The sequence below is a fragment of the Cariama cristata genome, unplaced genomic scaffold (genome assembly GCF_000690535.1).
Source record: "Cariama cristata isolate BGI_N322 unplaced genomic scaffold, ASM69053v1 scaffold3533, whole genome shotgun sequence".
Classification (NCBI taxonomy): Eukaryota; Metazoa; Chordata; class Aves; order Cariamiformes; family Cariamidae; genus Cariama; species Cariama cristata.
Window position 1 is genome coordinate 54,527 of NW_009609960.1, and position 16,142 is coordinate 70,668.

The 16,142-nt window shown below is 45.5% G+C and overlaps 1 protein-coding gene across 1 annotated transcript; it reads left to right on the forward strand.

Annotated features, from left to right (window-relative positions):
• Positions 1-3,571: 3,571 nt before the first annotated feature.
• LOC104159712 (cytochrome P450 2J2) lies at positions 3,572-11,814 on the forward strand. The gene is made up of 9 exons (XM_009697696.1): positions 3,572-3,778; positions 5,358-5,520; positions 6,165-6,305; positions 7,944-8,104; positions 8,907-9,083; positions 9,643-9,778; positions 9,935-10,122; positions 11,035-11,173; positions 11,636-11,814. The coding sequence occupies exons 1-9, from the start codon at positions 3,572-3,574 to the stop codon at positions 11,812-11,814; spliced, it is 1,491 nt and encodes a 496-aa protein (XP_009695998.1).
• The last annotated feature ends 4,328 nt before the right edge of the window (positions 11,815-16,142 follow it).

Here is a 16,142-nt window from a genome sequence, read left to right on the forward strand (position 1 = left end):
GTCTGTGGGAGTCTCAGGAAAACCTAGAGTATATTTGCGTCTGGTCTGAAGTAGGAGAGAGAGAAGATGCAAAACTGGAGGCACTTTAGTATTCGCCACACACGCACAGCAGTAAATATGGACTCAGCTCCCTGATTTTGGGGTTTGGAGTCAGAGTCCTAGATATATTTGAGCCCTGAGATCCCACGGAAGCACTTATGTTCCAGTGAAATCAGCCCCCCGTGGGGAACTTAAGCTTAAGGGCTGAGTTCAACCGTGTCTTCCCTGAGCTTGCTCCAGGAGGTATGGGTGCCCCAGCACTCTCCATTCCTGGCTTGCTGCAATTACAAGTTTCCTGTAGATTTCATTTGATCCAGTAAAGTTAATCCTAAAAGGAAATGAGTGTCCAAAGCTGCCATTGCCTCCGGGTCCATTAGGACTCACCTGGGCTGGATCATGAAATGGCAGCTGCACCGTCGTGAAAGATCTCTGGGATGTGGCCGTAATACGCACATCGGGGTGGTCATTGCTGTTCATCAGCTTTCCCGTGGTGAAAATGGCATTGCTTCTTTGGATCTGACATAAGGAGGAAAGAAGCAGCAAAATATTCCTTGGTGTGAATCAGGATGGGTCCTGGACTTCGCTGTCAGTTGACGTGACCTCAGCATGCGACTCCTCAGGTGGGTGGGGGTCTCACACCTCCAACGTGGTGGATGGAACCACAGTGACGGATGAGCTGTTACTTGCCTGAAAGAAAATTGTTCGGGGGGGAAATTGTCTCCAGTCATTCTCATTTTGCATGTGATTTTTCCTACATATGTTTCTAATCATTAAGAAATTCTGTAGCTTAAATAATGCTCTGAAAGTACGGTAACTGTTGGACTACATTCTGTTGTAACCTTATTGAATTTCACTTCTCTGGAAAAAATAATGGGATACTATATCTTGAAAAACAAATGGTAATTGCATTTTTAACAGAATGTTTCTCTTTGTGTTTCAAAACCTTCTGCACACAGTTAGACATCTAGCCAGGGAAGAAGGTACAAAGCATATGGGCCAATTTCTGTCTGTTGGCTGTTCAAGATGCCTTAATATTCAAGCAGTGATGTATGTGTGTCCATGCAATATGGCACAATTTATCGACACGGTATTCATGAGCTCAGGTGAGATGGTCAAAAGGTTGTGTACTGGGGTCAGAAGAGGTATTCAAGGAGGAAGTGGGGAAGGTGGGTTTACATCCCACTCCCTATTAGATGTGTGAGTGTAAATCTTCATATTAATTCACATTTTGGCTATTTGGACCACAGAAGACCGATGTTCCTGTGTTTGTGATGCTGGCCAGAGGCACGGGTTCATCTTCCAGGTGACCAGGATCTTACAGCTAAGGGTCTTGACGAGATTGCAAAAATAGGAATTGTCCAACATCTTTGTACTGCTCGTGTGCCACAGGGATAGGACTTCCTCAGTGCTTTAGAGATTTGCACATCACCACGTGCCGAGAACTGGTTTGATTAAAGCCTGGGACCCAAAATAGCATCGTCGCAACGCAGTTGGGTAATATGCTGGTGTTATTGTCTACCAAGGTTAGGAGAGCCCTGGTAATACTGGAATGCTCTTCCTTAATTTTTAGTAAATCTGGTGTGTTAAGAACTTTGTGAAGAGATGCATTTGGACATGTGAAGCTTCAAGGCAAAGTAATAGGCTTGAGGTTTCTGACTGACAAGACACATGTGAGTACATGCAAAATGTGCTCCTCCTGCTAAAAATAACATTTCTCCTGTCAACCACGATGCATCCACCCCCACAACACCACCCAGAAGAACACATTAACACCTTGGCTTTGCACGTAGCCCGATTCACAGCAGCCACAAGTGGTAGAGGGATCTGCACTCTGTGTGCATGCTGACAAATCATATGGCATAGCGAAGAACAGAGGAGTGAAACTGGGCTAGCAGAAGTTGACGCCTTATCATCACAGTCCCTTTGAGCACGCTGTAGGCTGACACCTCCACCAACCGAGTCATCTCCCCGATGCCAGGATGAAGAGCACGAGCCCACTATCCTGATTTAGCCTCTGGTAAGCAAGGGGAGGCTTGCCACACCAGGCAGGGTGGAATAGGTGCGTTGATGTGAATGGGTACAGGAGCATCACAGGTCCCCCGGCACGGGCACAAGCAAAGCACATCCAACCACTGCTGCTCACAGCTGTGCTACAGGGAAATGTAAAATATACTTCATAGACCAGTGAGATGTGAAATGTTTCTCTGATTACTGCTCCCTATGTGGGGCCTAATACCATCCAGAAACATGTAAATAATATTTCAAATCAGGAAGTGTTCTGTTGCAGATAGGCATTACCCTTAAAAAGGACTCCTGCAATAACTAAGGTGCAGGTCTGTCATACAGCCTGGGTGTGCTTCTGCTGGCACTGCAGTCACCAAGGTGACGGAAGACATGGATAGCAAAGCTTTTAAAAGTGGTGAAAGACTAGAGATTATCAAAGTTTTTTCCCAATTATTATTTCCTATGAAAATTTGCATTTTTTTCCTGAAAAATTAAAGCTTTCTGAAAAAATGTTGAAGGCAATAAAATTTACCATTCTTCTGAACTTCTCACCATAACTTCTAGGCAAATAATTTGAAAAACTTTATTGACAGTTTTGCTTTGGTATAATTTTAGATTATTTGCAAAGTATATCTCTTAAAAAAAAAAAAAAAAAAAAAGAGTTGGAAACAAGTCATAGTTAAACATTGTCAGGCGATGCAAGGTTAATTCACGGTCACTGTTGGTCCACTGCAGTCTCTCCCCAGGACAGCGTGAAGCTTTAATCAAAGGAGATTTTCCGAAAACCCAGGAGATTTAAATGCGTAAGTTCCAATCTCTCCTTTAGCTGGCAAGCTCATGAGCTCTCAGAACTAAGCTCCCTTAACTCTCATTGAAGTGGCTGGGCAGAGCCCTGGGCTCTCGCAGTGCTTCCGTTGTCTGAACTTCACCTGACGACTCTGGCAAAGCCAGGCAGGCTTTGGTGGGTGCTGAAGGCATCCAGCCCTTTGCAGACGGCGCTTAGCACTTAACAGGATCAGCCCCTTAGCAACTTGTATGATGTCCATCACCTCAGATGCCATACTGTTTTTTAAATTATGCAATGCCCACCATATGTAGTTAGCCAAGTAAGCTGCTTTCACCTAACCTCAAACCTTTGTAATGCTTATAATCCCAGCTAGGTGTCTGTATAAAGGAGCTCCTTGTTAAGGGCAGAAGGGAGGAATATTCTTCCATAAGAAAATTAGGGAGTTGACAGAGATATAAAGCTAAAGGTTTGCAAGATTGCTTTTGTTTGGCCAAATGTTTTGAGGTTTTGGGTTTGGTTTTGGAGATCTCTAGTGTTTAAACTTAGTTATTCAGCAGGTGGCCTGGCAGTAGCTGTACGTGAGAAAGCAGCTCACCCATGGCAAGCCCTGTCTCCAGTAAGTTATCAGCATCTTAGTTTGTTACGTTTTCTTTCCAGTCCTTTCTTGCTCCTGTTTTAGCAAATGTAACACTAGCATCAAGTTCCTTCCTGGGATGAAAATCCATGAGTTCATCAGCGAAGATGGAGCTTCCATTTTGGCCTGATTTGGTTTCTCTCTTGGAAAAGCTGAATGGGCGAATGCTCTTGGTGGTTCTGGTCACGTTTCTTCTGATCATTGACCTTGTGAAAAAGAGACGACCCAGGAATTTCCCTCCAGGGCCACATCTCTTTCCTCTTGTGGGAACCTTTGTGGACTTTAAGCAGCCCCTCCATCTTGCACTGCAGAAGGTAAGAGCTCCGTGGAGATTTCTCTTACTAACAATATTTTACTTCTTTAGTGACTTTTGTCACCAAACCTGTGAAGCAATGGCAGCCTCTGAAGAATTAGCTATATAATAACCACATATGATAGATGACCCTTCTTGGTTTGCTCTCTTACTAACGCCGCCTCTTCCAAGGGAGCAGGAAGGTTCAATAGGAAAGAAACCTATAATGGAGGAAGACCTACATGTTCCTCCTCTTTCTTCCCTTCTGACCATGACCATTTTCTGTTGGTGCACAGGAAGGGTTCGCAGGAGCTGGGCCAGGCTGCGGGACGGATGGCAATTGCTGTATGAGAAATGTACTGTCTGGACTGTGACTACCATCTCTGCAAATTGTCTTGTCATTGTCTTTGCTCAGAGGCCAAAAATTTGCCCCATTACATCTGAAAGAATCATTTAAGACCCTGAGTTAACTGCCCCTTTGGCTTCTTCTGTGTCACAGAAAGAGGCAGTGATTGCTCTGGAAAGGTTTCCAGAGCTTTGATTCCCACCAAAGAGAGAGAGAGATTTTGTACATGCCGAGTATGCTTCTCTGAAAAAGTGGAAGGAAAAGTTCTGACCTGCTGGTTGCAAATATCCTTTCTGGTGACTGTTTATCGCTTGCTTTTACTTAGCAGGCTGACACCAGTCTATCTACCCTGGGTTTTCACAGGCGTTCCCTAGGGGAACCCTTGGGGAAGGCTGAGGCGGCACGCTCAGGATATTTTGTCAATACACACAATTATTATTAATAAAATTAATCACATTCATTTACACACACAATGACTGAGACACCCGTTTGGCCCCAGACTAGTTTCAAGAGTCACCACAGTGGTTCAGGGTGACCATGTGTGTCCTTTCATGTAGACTTACACTAAGTGGATGGCCTGAGTTCCTTGGCAGAGTGGGGTCTGAGAGACGATATGATTGCCCTTTGCTCTTGTACTTCAGAGGCTTGAATGCTGCACAGGAGACACTAATGCTAGCAAAGTCCATGCAAAGAAAATAGCCATAATTTGACCATAAATACATTCAGGCTTAAAATTAGCCAGCAGCAGTTGGAGCCGCTTTCTAAATGGGATAGCCGGAGCAAGAAACCCCACTACTTTAGACACAAAGTTGATGAAAGGGATTATTTGTTGTGCTTTGCTCTCAGCAGCAAGAGCCTGGCTGTGGTGACCCAGGTGCTGCCTTCACCTCTTGTAGCCTTCCTGTGAAGAGGAGGGATGGAGCAGATGCCCATCAGTTACGAAGCAAGTAATGTCCTTGTTACTAGTTAAATTGATGCAACCTGCTGGTGAAACACAAGTCAGACCTGCTAACAAATATAAGCAAAGCATTTCGCCCACACTACAGCTCTCTAGCATTTTTTATGCTGTCTCCAGCTTTCATGGAGTAGTTTAGATTGGATGGAACCTGCAGACTTGTGTTTGGGTTTTTCTCAAGTCCTCTTGCTCCAAGCGGGACTAAGTTCAAAGTTAGATGCCATTGCTTGAGGTCTTGTCCAGGTGAGTTTTGAAAATCTCCTCTTTCTTGCTCTCAGAGGGCGATGAACTCTCTTTCAGCTTACCGGTCAGTACGGGAACATCTTCAGTGTGCAGTTTGGAAGTCTGACTTTTGTGGTAGTCAACGGGTACCAGATGGTGAGAGAAGCTCTTGTCCACCAGGCTGAAATATTTACAGATCGGCCAAATATTCCACTCCTCCAAGAAATATTTAGAGGCTTTGGTAAGCACAGCTACCAGGATTTTGGTACAAATTTTTCATCTATTTGCAATGATAACAATTAGAGTGAAAGAAACAAGTTGAATTCAAACCTTGATAACTGCACACTTAAAAGCTTCCACAGAGGAAGGCAAGAATTCAGTCTAATAATCTCACAGGTGTACATTTTAATCTCTCTGGGATTTAGGGATGATGATGGGATCAAACTCAGATCTTGATGAAAGAGGACAGATAAATGTAAGCTGCCCAGCGATCGATACACTTCAAGAGTTTTCCCCTTGGTTTTAATTTCTCCTTTACTTTTCCTCCCTTGGTTGCATATAGCTTCAGAGACGGGGTACGGTGCTCCTGCCTGCAGCTCTGCCAACAGTGTGATAGTACTTATAGTATTTTGGCTTACACCTTTTTTTCCCACGCAAAGTGACAAAGTAGCAGATTAAAGCAAATCCATAAAGCTAGATCTTTAGCATAAGCCAATTACTCTTGAATTTTAATTCCCAGGCAAAGCTATAGTTTTTCCATGTCTATGGGGTTTGTTTGCTTTGATTTGGTTTTTTTTTTTGTTCAAGATGAATGGTCATTTCTGAATCCTGTCACTTATATGTGACCCAGAGAGAGGTTTGTTCGCTTGTTTTTTCTACCTACAGGGCTCATATCATCAAATGGGCATATATGGAGGCAGCAGAGAAAGTTTGCTTCAGCCACACTGAAAAGCATTGCTGTAAGTTTTGAGGAAAAAGTGCAAGATGAGAGCCGGTACCTTGTGGAAACGATTGAGGAGGAGAAAGGTGGGTGGTTAAGGCACAGCATGGTGCCCAAAGCTTCCAGCTAAATGAACAACGAGAAGTAAAACTCTTACTCTGACGTAGCTCCTAACACGCAAAATATTTCTTCAGTAGCTCAAATCTCTATCTTACACTTCCAGACTGCGCCTTTTAGCACTTACTTTAGACCTCAGGCCTACTATTTTAGTTCTTCCTTTTTAATATTAAGCAAATATATACTAGTTGTTTATTAAAACTTGGCATGTTCATATGGCTAAGAAAGTCTCTCCTGTACTCTGTGAAGGAATAAATGGAGCTCTCCTGCTATCAGGCATGTACGCTCAGAGGCTTCGTTAACCTCTGCTTGTCCTTGGTTTTGCAAAGTATTTTAAAACTTGTTTAGTCAGGCTTTCCTTTTGTATCATGCACAGATGAAGCATGTGCCTTGCTCTTTTATGGTCCAGCTTTTATGAACTGCCAGAGGGACATTGTAAGAATAATTTGTATGTTGGTACATGGGTGATGTTGCACTTCAGCTTTAAATAGAAGCAGATGGAGTTTAGCTAATTCTATGGAGCTATATATAGTAAACAAGAAAGATCTAAATAGGAATTGTGAAATTATATACTAAACTTGCACCATTTTAATTGCTGTTGCACTGAACAGGCCAAATACTTTATGTTGCCAATTGATTATACTCCTTTATAGTCCTAATCAATAAACTAATTAAGCTGCTGGTTTGGGCCTTTCTTCCCATTAGGAATGACAAATAGTGATCATGTCCATCACTCTAATATCTGAGCACCAGCCCAGTTTAATTACTTGAAGAGTGGAGAGATCAGCAGTCCTGTGCAGAGTGCCTTGCATTTCAAAGTGATGCTCCCCAGCGTATTGACAGCAACTCAGGGCTGGGCTGGATTCATTACTGATATTAGTCTCTCATATCATGGCAAGTCGCTCTCCGGGATGCCTAAATGAGCCCTAGGAGATGATGGTCTCTGCTTGATAGCTCTTACAAGGAATGCAGATGTGACAACCATCACACCACACTTGCTCTCAAAGGAGCTGATGTGCATCACATTTATGGGGCATGAGTTATTGCTGAATTTTACAGGTGGGCACAGAGACTTGCAATCCTCTCCCTCTCTCCTCCATCTCACTTGATTTCTTTGTGGTCGACAGTTAAAGGCCAGTGCAATGGCATTTTTGCAGTGTGGTTAGTTCTGAGCTCCCTGCCCTGGGCTAAGCTTTGAGGGACCCTCTCCTGGTGTTTAAAATGGGCACCAAAACCGTGTTGGAGCATGCAAACCCGACAGCCATAGCGTGGCATATCTCTGGTTATTTTCCCTGGAAAACGGTTCAAACCCTGCTTTGGCAGCTCTCTGCTAACATTTGTGCATGCCAGCAGCCTGGGCTGGAGACAGGAGGGGACGTCCTCGGAGAAAGGACTTCATGGCCCACAATGCCCAATGCCCAGCACCCCACTGGAGGCAATGCGGGTGGTGGGGACCCCAGGACACAGGGTGAAGCCTTAGCATCCTCATGGGTGAAAAGTAGATGAGGTCTCACCCCAACTTCACAACTGTTGATCTGGTAGAGAATGTGGTTTTGACTGAGACTTTAAAGAAAAAAGAAAGCTGTCTTTCATTTTATTTCCTCCAGGACAGCCATTTGACCCTCATTACAAAATTAATAGTGCTGTTTCGAATATCATCTGTTCCATAACTTTTGGGAACCGCTTTGACTACCATGACAACCGTTTCCAGGAATTACTGCACTCACTGGCTGAAACACTGCTGCTCATCGGAAGTTTCTGGGGCCAGGTAAAGCCAGTTGGATGCTTTTCTAGCTTCGGCTGCATGTAAGTGCCTAGAAACCGGAGTTTCTAAGGCACTCACGTAATCTGCTTTTCCCTGTAGAAAAAGTCATGATATAAGGGAAATGACCACAAGTATTGTTTTACATTAGACTGGGTTTATACATAATATCCATCAGGAAAGTAAGGAAGCAAGTTAAAATTATCGAGGCACATGGAGAAGAAACCCTACAGGATTGTAAAACCAATGCTATGCCTGACATAACCAAAGAACAAGGGAAAAACCTTAAAAACATCTATGTTTCTACAAAAAGAAGAGCCAATTAGTAGCACTCTGTGAAAATTCCCTTCTTTTCCCCCACCTCGTTCCTGACTAGTTTCCCAAATAACTTATATTTATGACGAAACTGTCTGAGAGTCCAGGTTTATAACCAAAATAGGTCGATTTGGGGACATAGCTTCTGCATGGCTGCACACCATGGTCTGATCTCTGTCCCCTCCACAGACCCCAGCACTAGGGGACTCCACTGCAGCCACACCAATTTCTGACTCCAGTGGCCACCTCACATTAGGTGACAGCTTTGGCAACCCAATATTAGAGAAATTTATCAGCAAAAAAAACCATCTGGCCAATTCTTATCTTGTTTGTACTTATTTACATCTGTGTAACTAAATTGACCTTTGTAGCCAAACTGATATATTTTCCTCGTAGCAAGTGGAGCTAATAAATTGTACTATCTTCACAACTATGATACCTGCTCTTTTTGAACTCAAGAAACGCTCTTTTGCTCTCTTTGATTTCTCATCAGCTGTATAATGCTTTTCCTTCGGTCATGAGATGGCTGCCAGGACCCTTTAGGAAAATCTTCAGGCACTGGGAGAAGCTCCGATATTTTGTGAAAGGAGTGATTGCAAAGCACAAGGAGGATTTCGACCAGTCCGAGGCAGGAGATTATATTGACTATTACCTGAAGGAAATAGAAAAGGTAAGAGGGAAATACCTAAAGTGACCTCAAGCTTAACACATAAAATGAGCAGACAAGACTCAAGGCTGTTTTGTCAGAGGAGCTCACACCTCCCGCATTGCCTTCTCCTCCCTACCTCTTCCACAACAAAATTTTTAGCAACAGCAGGAGCCTGATCACTTTGAGAACACACAGATTTAATTTTTTTTTCATTTGAAAGTATTTACACTTTGTCTTCTTCCATTTTTCATTCTGTCACATGGCGTAGGAGGACTCCCAGGGAACATGTTCACATTTCTATGAGAGCTCGCAGGCCTGTGTTTGCTATTGCAAAACTTCATATTTAAAAATGCTACCTGCTTTCAAGAGTCACTCTACAGCAAACAGGATGTCTTTCAAAGCAGCCCACAGGGTTTGAAATTCAGTGAAAATAAGGGGTAGAAATTTCCAAGTCATGGGGTTGTGGGTAATAAACTAGCAGCAGGACTTGAGTCACGTGTAGGTGGTTTTCTATTGTGTCTTTGAAAGCATCCTCTCTTTAGTAAAAGTTTTCTTTGCCATTTTTTCCCCCAAGTTTAAGGATGACTCCAGCTCATATTTCCATGAGGAAAACCTGCTGTGCTCCACCCTGGACCTCTTCTTAACTGGGACTGAGACAACGGCAACCGCCATCCGCTGGGCTCTGCTCTACATGGCCGCGTACCCCCACATTCAGGGTAGGGCCACTGATGGGTCCTTCATTTAGCCCAAAACCAGACAAATGAAAATCAGAAAACAGAATTATTTCCAGCTCTACCACATGTCGAGCCCAAGTTTCTTATTGGGAACCTTTGGAATATAGATTTTATTCTTTTTTTTTTTGCTTTCCGTAGAGGAAGTGCAGCTTGAAATCGACACGGTGATTGGCCAGTCCCGCCAGCCCACGATGGCTGACAAGGAGAACATGCCATACACTAGTGCGGTGCTGAGTGAGGTCCTGCGGATGGGCAACGTTGTGCCACTGGGGGTGCCCAGGATGTCCACCAGCGACACCACTCTGTCTGGCTTCCACTTGCCCAAAGTATGTGGAGACCACCAGCCTTTCCCTCATCCCACAAGAGTGGAGTCTTCATGGCCCAAGTCCCAAATCTCACCAAGAGGGAAAGCAACCAGCAGAATCTTATGGAGATATCACAGTTATATAGAAAGTACAAGCCCTCCTGACAGATGCTGTAGGACTGTTATGGGTCACATCCTTAAGGAGGAGAATTATGAGATCCTATGGTGTTGGTCATAATTTTCAATTTTAGAAGGGTTTATCTCTTAAATTTTATAAAAGATGCCCTCCATGCATCTAGGAATAAAAGGCCAAGAAAAATAGGAAAGCAAAGAGTTTGGGTTCGTTAATTCCACAGAGTATTAAAAGTCATCTATTAAAAGCAGCACTGGACAAAAGCCAGGTAGTAGGTATTGATGCATACATACTGTTCTGCAAATATGAGGTTTAGATATAACTAGTCTGTCCCATGTATATGACTGGTTGTATCAAGGAAAATTCAAAATAAAAAATGTGGTCATTTTGCTCCACACTGATTAGAACATTTCTTTTTCTGATGGAGGATGTGGAGATAAACCAGATCAGGATTTTTTTAAAAAAGCGCAATAAAGTGAATCAATTGAAAATTATTTGATTACATTTCTTCAAATTCCTATGGGAACACAATGTTATCAATGTAAAGCTGGTTTATATTAACATCACCAGTGACAGCAGCACAAGGTGCAGATCAACACTATGGTGATATATAGAGGCACATAGAAGTGAACAATCCTGTAGGCTTTCACCCTCATTTAATTACATAGCTTAGGAAAAAACATTTTGCCCTTAAAAAATGTAGTTTACATTGTGTGTGGAAGAGAGCTAATAATAAACTAGACTGACAACACATCAGTTCTTCTCCGTCGCGTAATCGCCCGTTTTCTCCACCTCTTGCAGGGCACCACCCTGATGACCAGCCTGACTTCGATAATGTTCGACAAAAATGTGTGGGAGACTCCAGACACCTTTAATCCTGAACATTTCCTGGAAAATGGCCAGTACAGGAGGCGGGAGGCTTTTCTGCCCTTCTCTGCAGGTAGGATGATGGATGAGGAGGTGGTTTTCCCTTTTGCAATGCTTTTTTTTTTACCCCATGACACCCCCTCCAGAGTAGGGGCTACTACTCCTTGTCCAGCTTTTAGCCCATCCCCACAGCGAAAAATCCCAATAACAGTTACTACTGACTGCTCAGAGCAGGAGGGAAATCAATTTGTTATTGCAGGATGAAAAAATAAGGCTTTTTCCTCTTGTGCAAGCTGCGTAAATTTTTGTTGCTGTTGAGTTTCCCCGCTTCGTCTATCCCAACAGCCGTTGCAGTTTGCTCAGCAGTAAACTTCTGGGGAAGGTTTCTGCAAAATGTGTGGGTGAACATTGCCACCTAACCTTTCGAGGAAGAAAAGCTCCCGCAGCCTGTGCAAGGCGGCGTGTGTGAGAGGAGCCTGAGAGGTGGTTGAAGCTCAGTCAGGACTCAGTGGGATTATTTTTGCTCCTTTTCCAGGCAAGCGGGCTTGTCCTGGAGAGCAGCTTGCCAGGACCGAGCTCTTCATCTTCTTCACAGCCCTCCTCCAGAAGTTCACCTTCCAGGCGCCGGCGGCTACTGCCCTGACCTTCGCCTTCACACTCAGCCTCACACGCTGCCCCAAGCCCTTCCAGATCTGCGCGATGCCTCGTGACTGAGGCCAGCGTGGGGCTGCCCCGTGCCCTCTCGCTTCAGCCCTCCGCAAGCTGGAAAGTGTCCCTTCTCCCATCCGCCTCACAGATTTTGGGCTGAAATGGTGGGCCACGCACGTCTAGCATCCACTAACATGCAGGTGGCAGTGGGAAGGGCAGGAGGGCCACATCCTGCATGCTGCAATGAGGACAACCCTTGCAGATCTTCCCTTCACCTCCTACCTCCTCCCCTTTATCAGTTTGACCAAAATGCATTCATTTAAAAGCCTTCTTACTTAATTTCCGCCATTACCAACTCTCAGGAAGGTGTCTACCATTTGCAAAACCATGGGCACAGCTGGGTTCACGTTGGCTCTTCTATAGGAGATATGTCCACCACCTAGAGCCCATGCAGCAACCCCTAAAGCCCAGTGCTGCAGCACCCTGAAAGGCCATGGGCTGCATTTTCTGAGGTGTCCCTGGTCAATGGGGACAGCTCACCTTGGACATACAAGCTCTGGGTTCATGCCTCAGCACCAATTTGAACTTCCAGGTGCCCACAGCCAATCCTGAGCCTTAGGTGCACTTCGGCTCAGAGTGGTGTCCGCTCCCTGCACCACCACGTTGCTGCTTTTTGATGGAAATATCTAAGCAGAGGTCTTTGCAGCAGCATGCATTTTTTTTTTATCTTATAAGTGTATGAAAATTTTAATTAGGAGGCTACAGGCTGGTAGAAGCAGCTTCCACCAAAGGCCAACCCAAGCAGGATGGCACAAGGAACTGCGATTCCAGCAGGTCTCAAATGTCTATAAAAATACAGTATTGCAATTGTATGAGCAGGAAAGGTTTATCCAAAAAAGATTTGTGCTAGTAATATACAAAATGGAAAAGAAAAGTTGCAAAAAAATAATTGCATAGGGCTGGTCAGGAGGAGTTTAACTGAGGCCCAACAAAAGGAGAAGCAGCAGAGAGTGTTGGAAGGATCACGGCTGCGGTGGCTCACCGCTGGCCGTCAAGAAGGAAATGTCGGCGCAGAGGCTTTGCGGTGGGAAGTCACGAGCTTGATGCTTCCCCTCTGCTTCTGGTAAAGGTTTGTGGCCATGCACGATGGGCATGTCCACAGCGCGGGGCCGAGGAGGTGGGTCAGGGGCATGGCACCCTCTCTGATGATGACACTGCTTCTGCCTGTACCGGGGTCTCTTTGGAAAAGAGTTAATTCAATATACAAATTGTAAAGAATTTTTAAATTTATGTGACCAAGCATTAATGCTCGGAAATGCTGTCTCCTGTGTGCTTTTGTTTGGAATACAGTCACAGCAAAGATTGGGGTTTTTTCCTCTTTTTCTTTCTTCTCGCCTTTCATAAGTGGCTTTTCTGTGGGCACCCACATAGGATACTGAATAGTTAACAGGAAAAGAGGATTAAATCAAGTTTCATTTCCCCTGCCTTTAGCCTCCATCTCTGGCAATAACTGCCTTTGCCGCCTTACAAAGCAATCCCTGTGCAGTGGCAGATTTATGCCGCATGGGAGAGTCCTCCGCACATCACATCCCTGCCACGCCGGGCACACGGGGATTTCGTCAACGAGCTGTCCTTCTAACTGATCACTTTAATCCTATTGCATTTTTAATTAATATTTCACAGATACAGGCTCCTGTGTTTCTCTTTTTTTCTTTCTAGAAGAGAAAACGTAAAAGATCTGTGGACTCTTTTTCACTTATGAAATCTTCAAAGCCATTTAGGACTAGGCACTGATTCCTCTCCACTTTTTTATTTGCTCTGGTGTAGATCTGACCTCTGGTATGTGGATACAGCTTGACTTATTTCCACTGGCTTAGCAAACAAATGTTGATCTCTTGTTGCCTCCATTGAAACTTGCTTTTCCCTGTTACTTAAGGGTTTCCTTTCCTACTCATGGAGAGAATAAATGATTGAAGTTGTCTTCTTTTTCCAAGAATTAAGTCGTCTCCTGAAGGAATTAAAAGCATCTTTTATCATGCAAGCATTAATGCCTAGGTGAGTTTTAAATCCTTTTATTTTAACCTGCACCTCTCTTCCAAGGACACCCTTCGCCTAAACACACAAACCATCTGCCGCAGTGCTTGGCTCTTAAGAACCTACCAGAAAAGCCATAAGCAAACAGGGTCAGAGATGCAGGCTCCACACAGGCAGCCTCTTTTTTTTTAAAAAAGAAACCCTCATTTTTAAATGTAATGATCCCATGCCATAAAAGTAGGAGGCATGAATTTGTTTATTTTTTGAGTGGTACAGCTCATGTGAGTGAAGGGGAACACTTGCATCTCCACAGGCTAATGCCTAAGTGTGCTTAAAATACAGAGGTAAAAAGAGCAATTCTACTCAAAAACAGTTTTTTCCATCTCCACAATAAAACAGTAATTTAACTTCAATTTTCTTAAGTGTAAAGGTCAGGCAGTGCTTTGCTCTCACGCATATGGCATTGCGCCAGCAGTGCTGCAGCATGCTCCTTCTGCGCTCAGGAAGGCAAGAGAAGGAGCAACGCTTTAGAGATGGCATTGTTCTGGCTGCGGCTGTGTCCTGTGGAACAGCAGTACCAGCCCTTGGTTTATAACATTAATACAGGCAGTATCGCCCCTTTCAGTTCCACAATAAAACAGCCATTTCACTTTTCAATTTTCTCAAGTGTAAAGGTCGGGCAGCGCCTTTGCTCTCACGCGTATGGCATTGCGCCAGCAGTGCTGCAGCATCTCTGTGCCTCGTCTTTGGCACTGGACAAACCCAACAGCCACACCTGATGTCCCCAAAAGAGAGAAAAGAAACCAAATCATCCTCTGGAGCACAAAGTGGCAGCTGACGACTGCAAACGGCCGAGGCAGATCTGTACAGTGCAACGGCAAACTGCTGCTGCAAATGTCCCCGCTTCTTTCACAATAAAGCACAACACGTACGTCAAAATTCCATGTGGTCTACGTGCACTATCAACTACCTCTCTCAGAGCCACTCGTAGAAGGGAAAAAGCAGCACAGCCTGCTACCAGCTACCACCGAAGGGCCACAGCCTGCAAAGCTGGGCATCTGCTTTGGCTGTACAGCACTGCCTTAGCTTTGTCGGGCTTTGGGCACGGCTTCAGCACGGGCTACGGCCTGAAAGGCCAAAGCAGGTGGGAAAGGATGGCTGGGGGCTCGGGGCAGGGACAACCTCATGGCTGGAGCAGGTTGCTCTGCTTGCACTTGTCTGGCGGAGATCAGAAAATAACAGCAGCTAGAAACCGCTGCGGACCCTGGACGGCTGTTTCCTTCCGGCCCACGTCACCCTGACACGCTGAAACCTCAACCCAGGAGTCAGGTGGTTTGTGAAAGGCTTGCGCAATCTTCTCTCGGATGTCCCCGCTGAGCTAGGGCTTGGTTTAGGATTCTTCGTACCAGCAAACGAGCCTCTGCAAACAAGGAAATCGCGAGGCGCTCGGAGCAGCTGGAGCCTCCCCGGCAGCGTGAGGCCGACGCTGGGACAGAGCACGGTGAGGGCCCCACGGGGAGGAGGGAGCGGGGCCCAGTGCCGAGCCGCGGGCTGGTGGGAGGTTCCGGCAGCTCGTGAGGCTGCCAGAAAGTTTTGATCCTGGCCCTGCAAAGCTCATTTCTGTCCTTTAGACAAGGACACAGATCACCGGGGTTTTGTAAAGCAGCGGTGGGAGGTGGGAGGGGAAAGGGGGAAGAGCTGGGAGTGTTTTCATTGGTGCTTCTTTGTTTTTTAACGAGATCCGAGGAAATGCTTGAGTTTAATCAAGAAGGGGTTTAATCAAACAGCCCATGCTGAAACCTGTGAAAGCAGGAGTTGAAGGCAGTCTTCAGGTCAAGTCAGCAAAAGCAACTCCACGCTGTCCTGTGTTTGTCCCATCTTTCCCTGGCCCCGGGGGTTCGGTGGTGCCCTGTGAGCTCGACCTGCCCTGACCTGCCGCGGGACGGCCCTGCGGAGACCCACCATCCACCCATGTTGCGCTTCCTCTGGGACAGCATCTCCTTCCAGATGCTCCTCATCTTCTTCACTGTCTTCCTGCTTGTCGCTGACTACATGAAGCACAGAAATCCGAAGCACTACCCTCCCAGCCCCTTCCCCCTCCCCTTTGTAGGGCACCTCTACCTGATGAACTTCAGCAATCCCCAAATCATGGAGCAGAAGGTATGGGGGTGGTGGGCACTGCAGGGAAAGTGATGGAGGGGATTGCAGCTACACAACCATTGTGGCGTGGGGAAGGGGTTAACCCAAACCCCATGGCCCATGAGGACTCAGAGGAGCTTACCCCCAGGAGGTTTGCTCTTGGTCGGCAGCAATGTGGATGAAGTTTGCCCTGGCACGAGGAAGGGGAAGAGTGTGGAGCA

What these genes read in the sequence shown, in the direction of transcription:
- LOC104159712 (XM_009697696.1), top strand. Translation starts at nt 3,572, where the DNA reads ATGGAGCTTCCATTTTGGCCTGATTTGGTTTCTCTCTTGGAAAAGCTG. An exon ending in AACGATTGAGGAGGAGAAAG is followed by an intron (nt 6,306 to 7,943) that starts GTGGGTGGTTAA and finishes TATTTCCTCCAG; the next exon opens with GACAGCCATTTGACCCTCAT. An exon ending in CGCGTACCCCCACATTCAGG is followed by an intron (nt 9,779 to 9,934) that starts GTAGGGCCACTG and finishes TGCTTTCCGTAG; the next exon opens with AGGAAGTGCAGCTTGAAATC.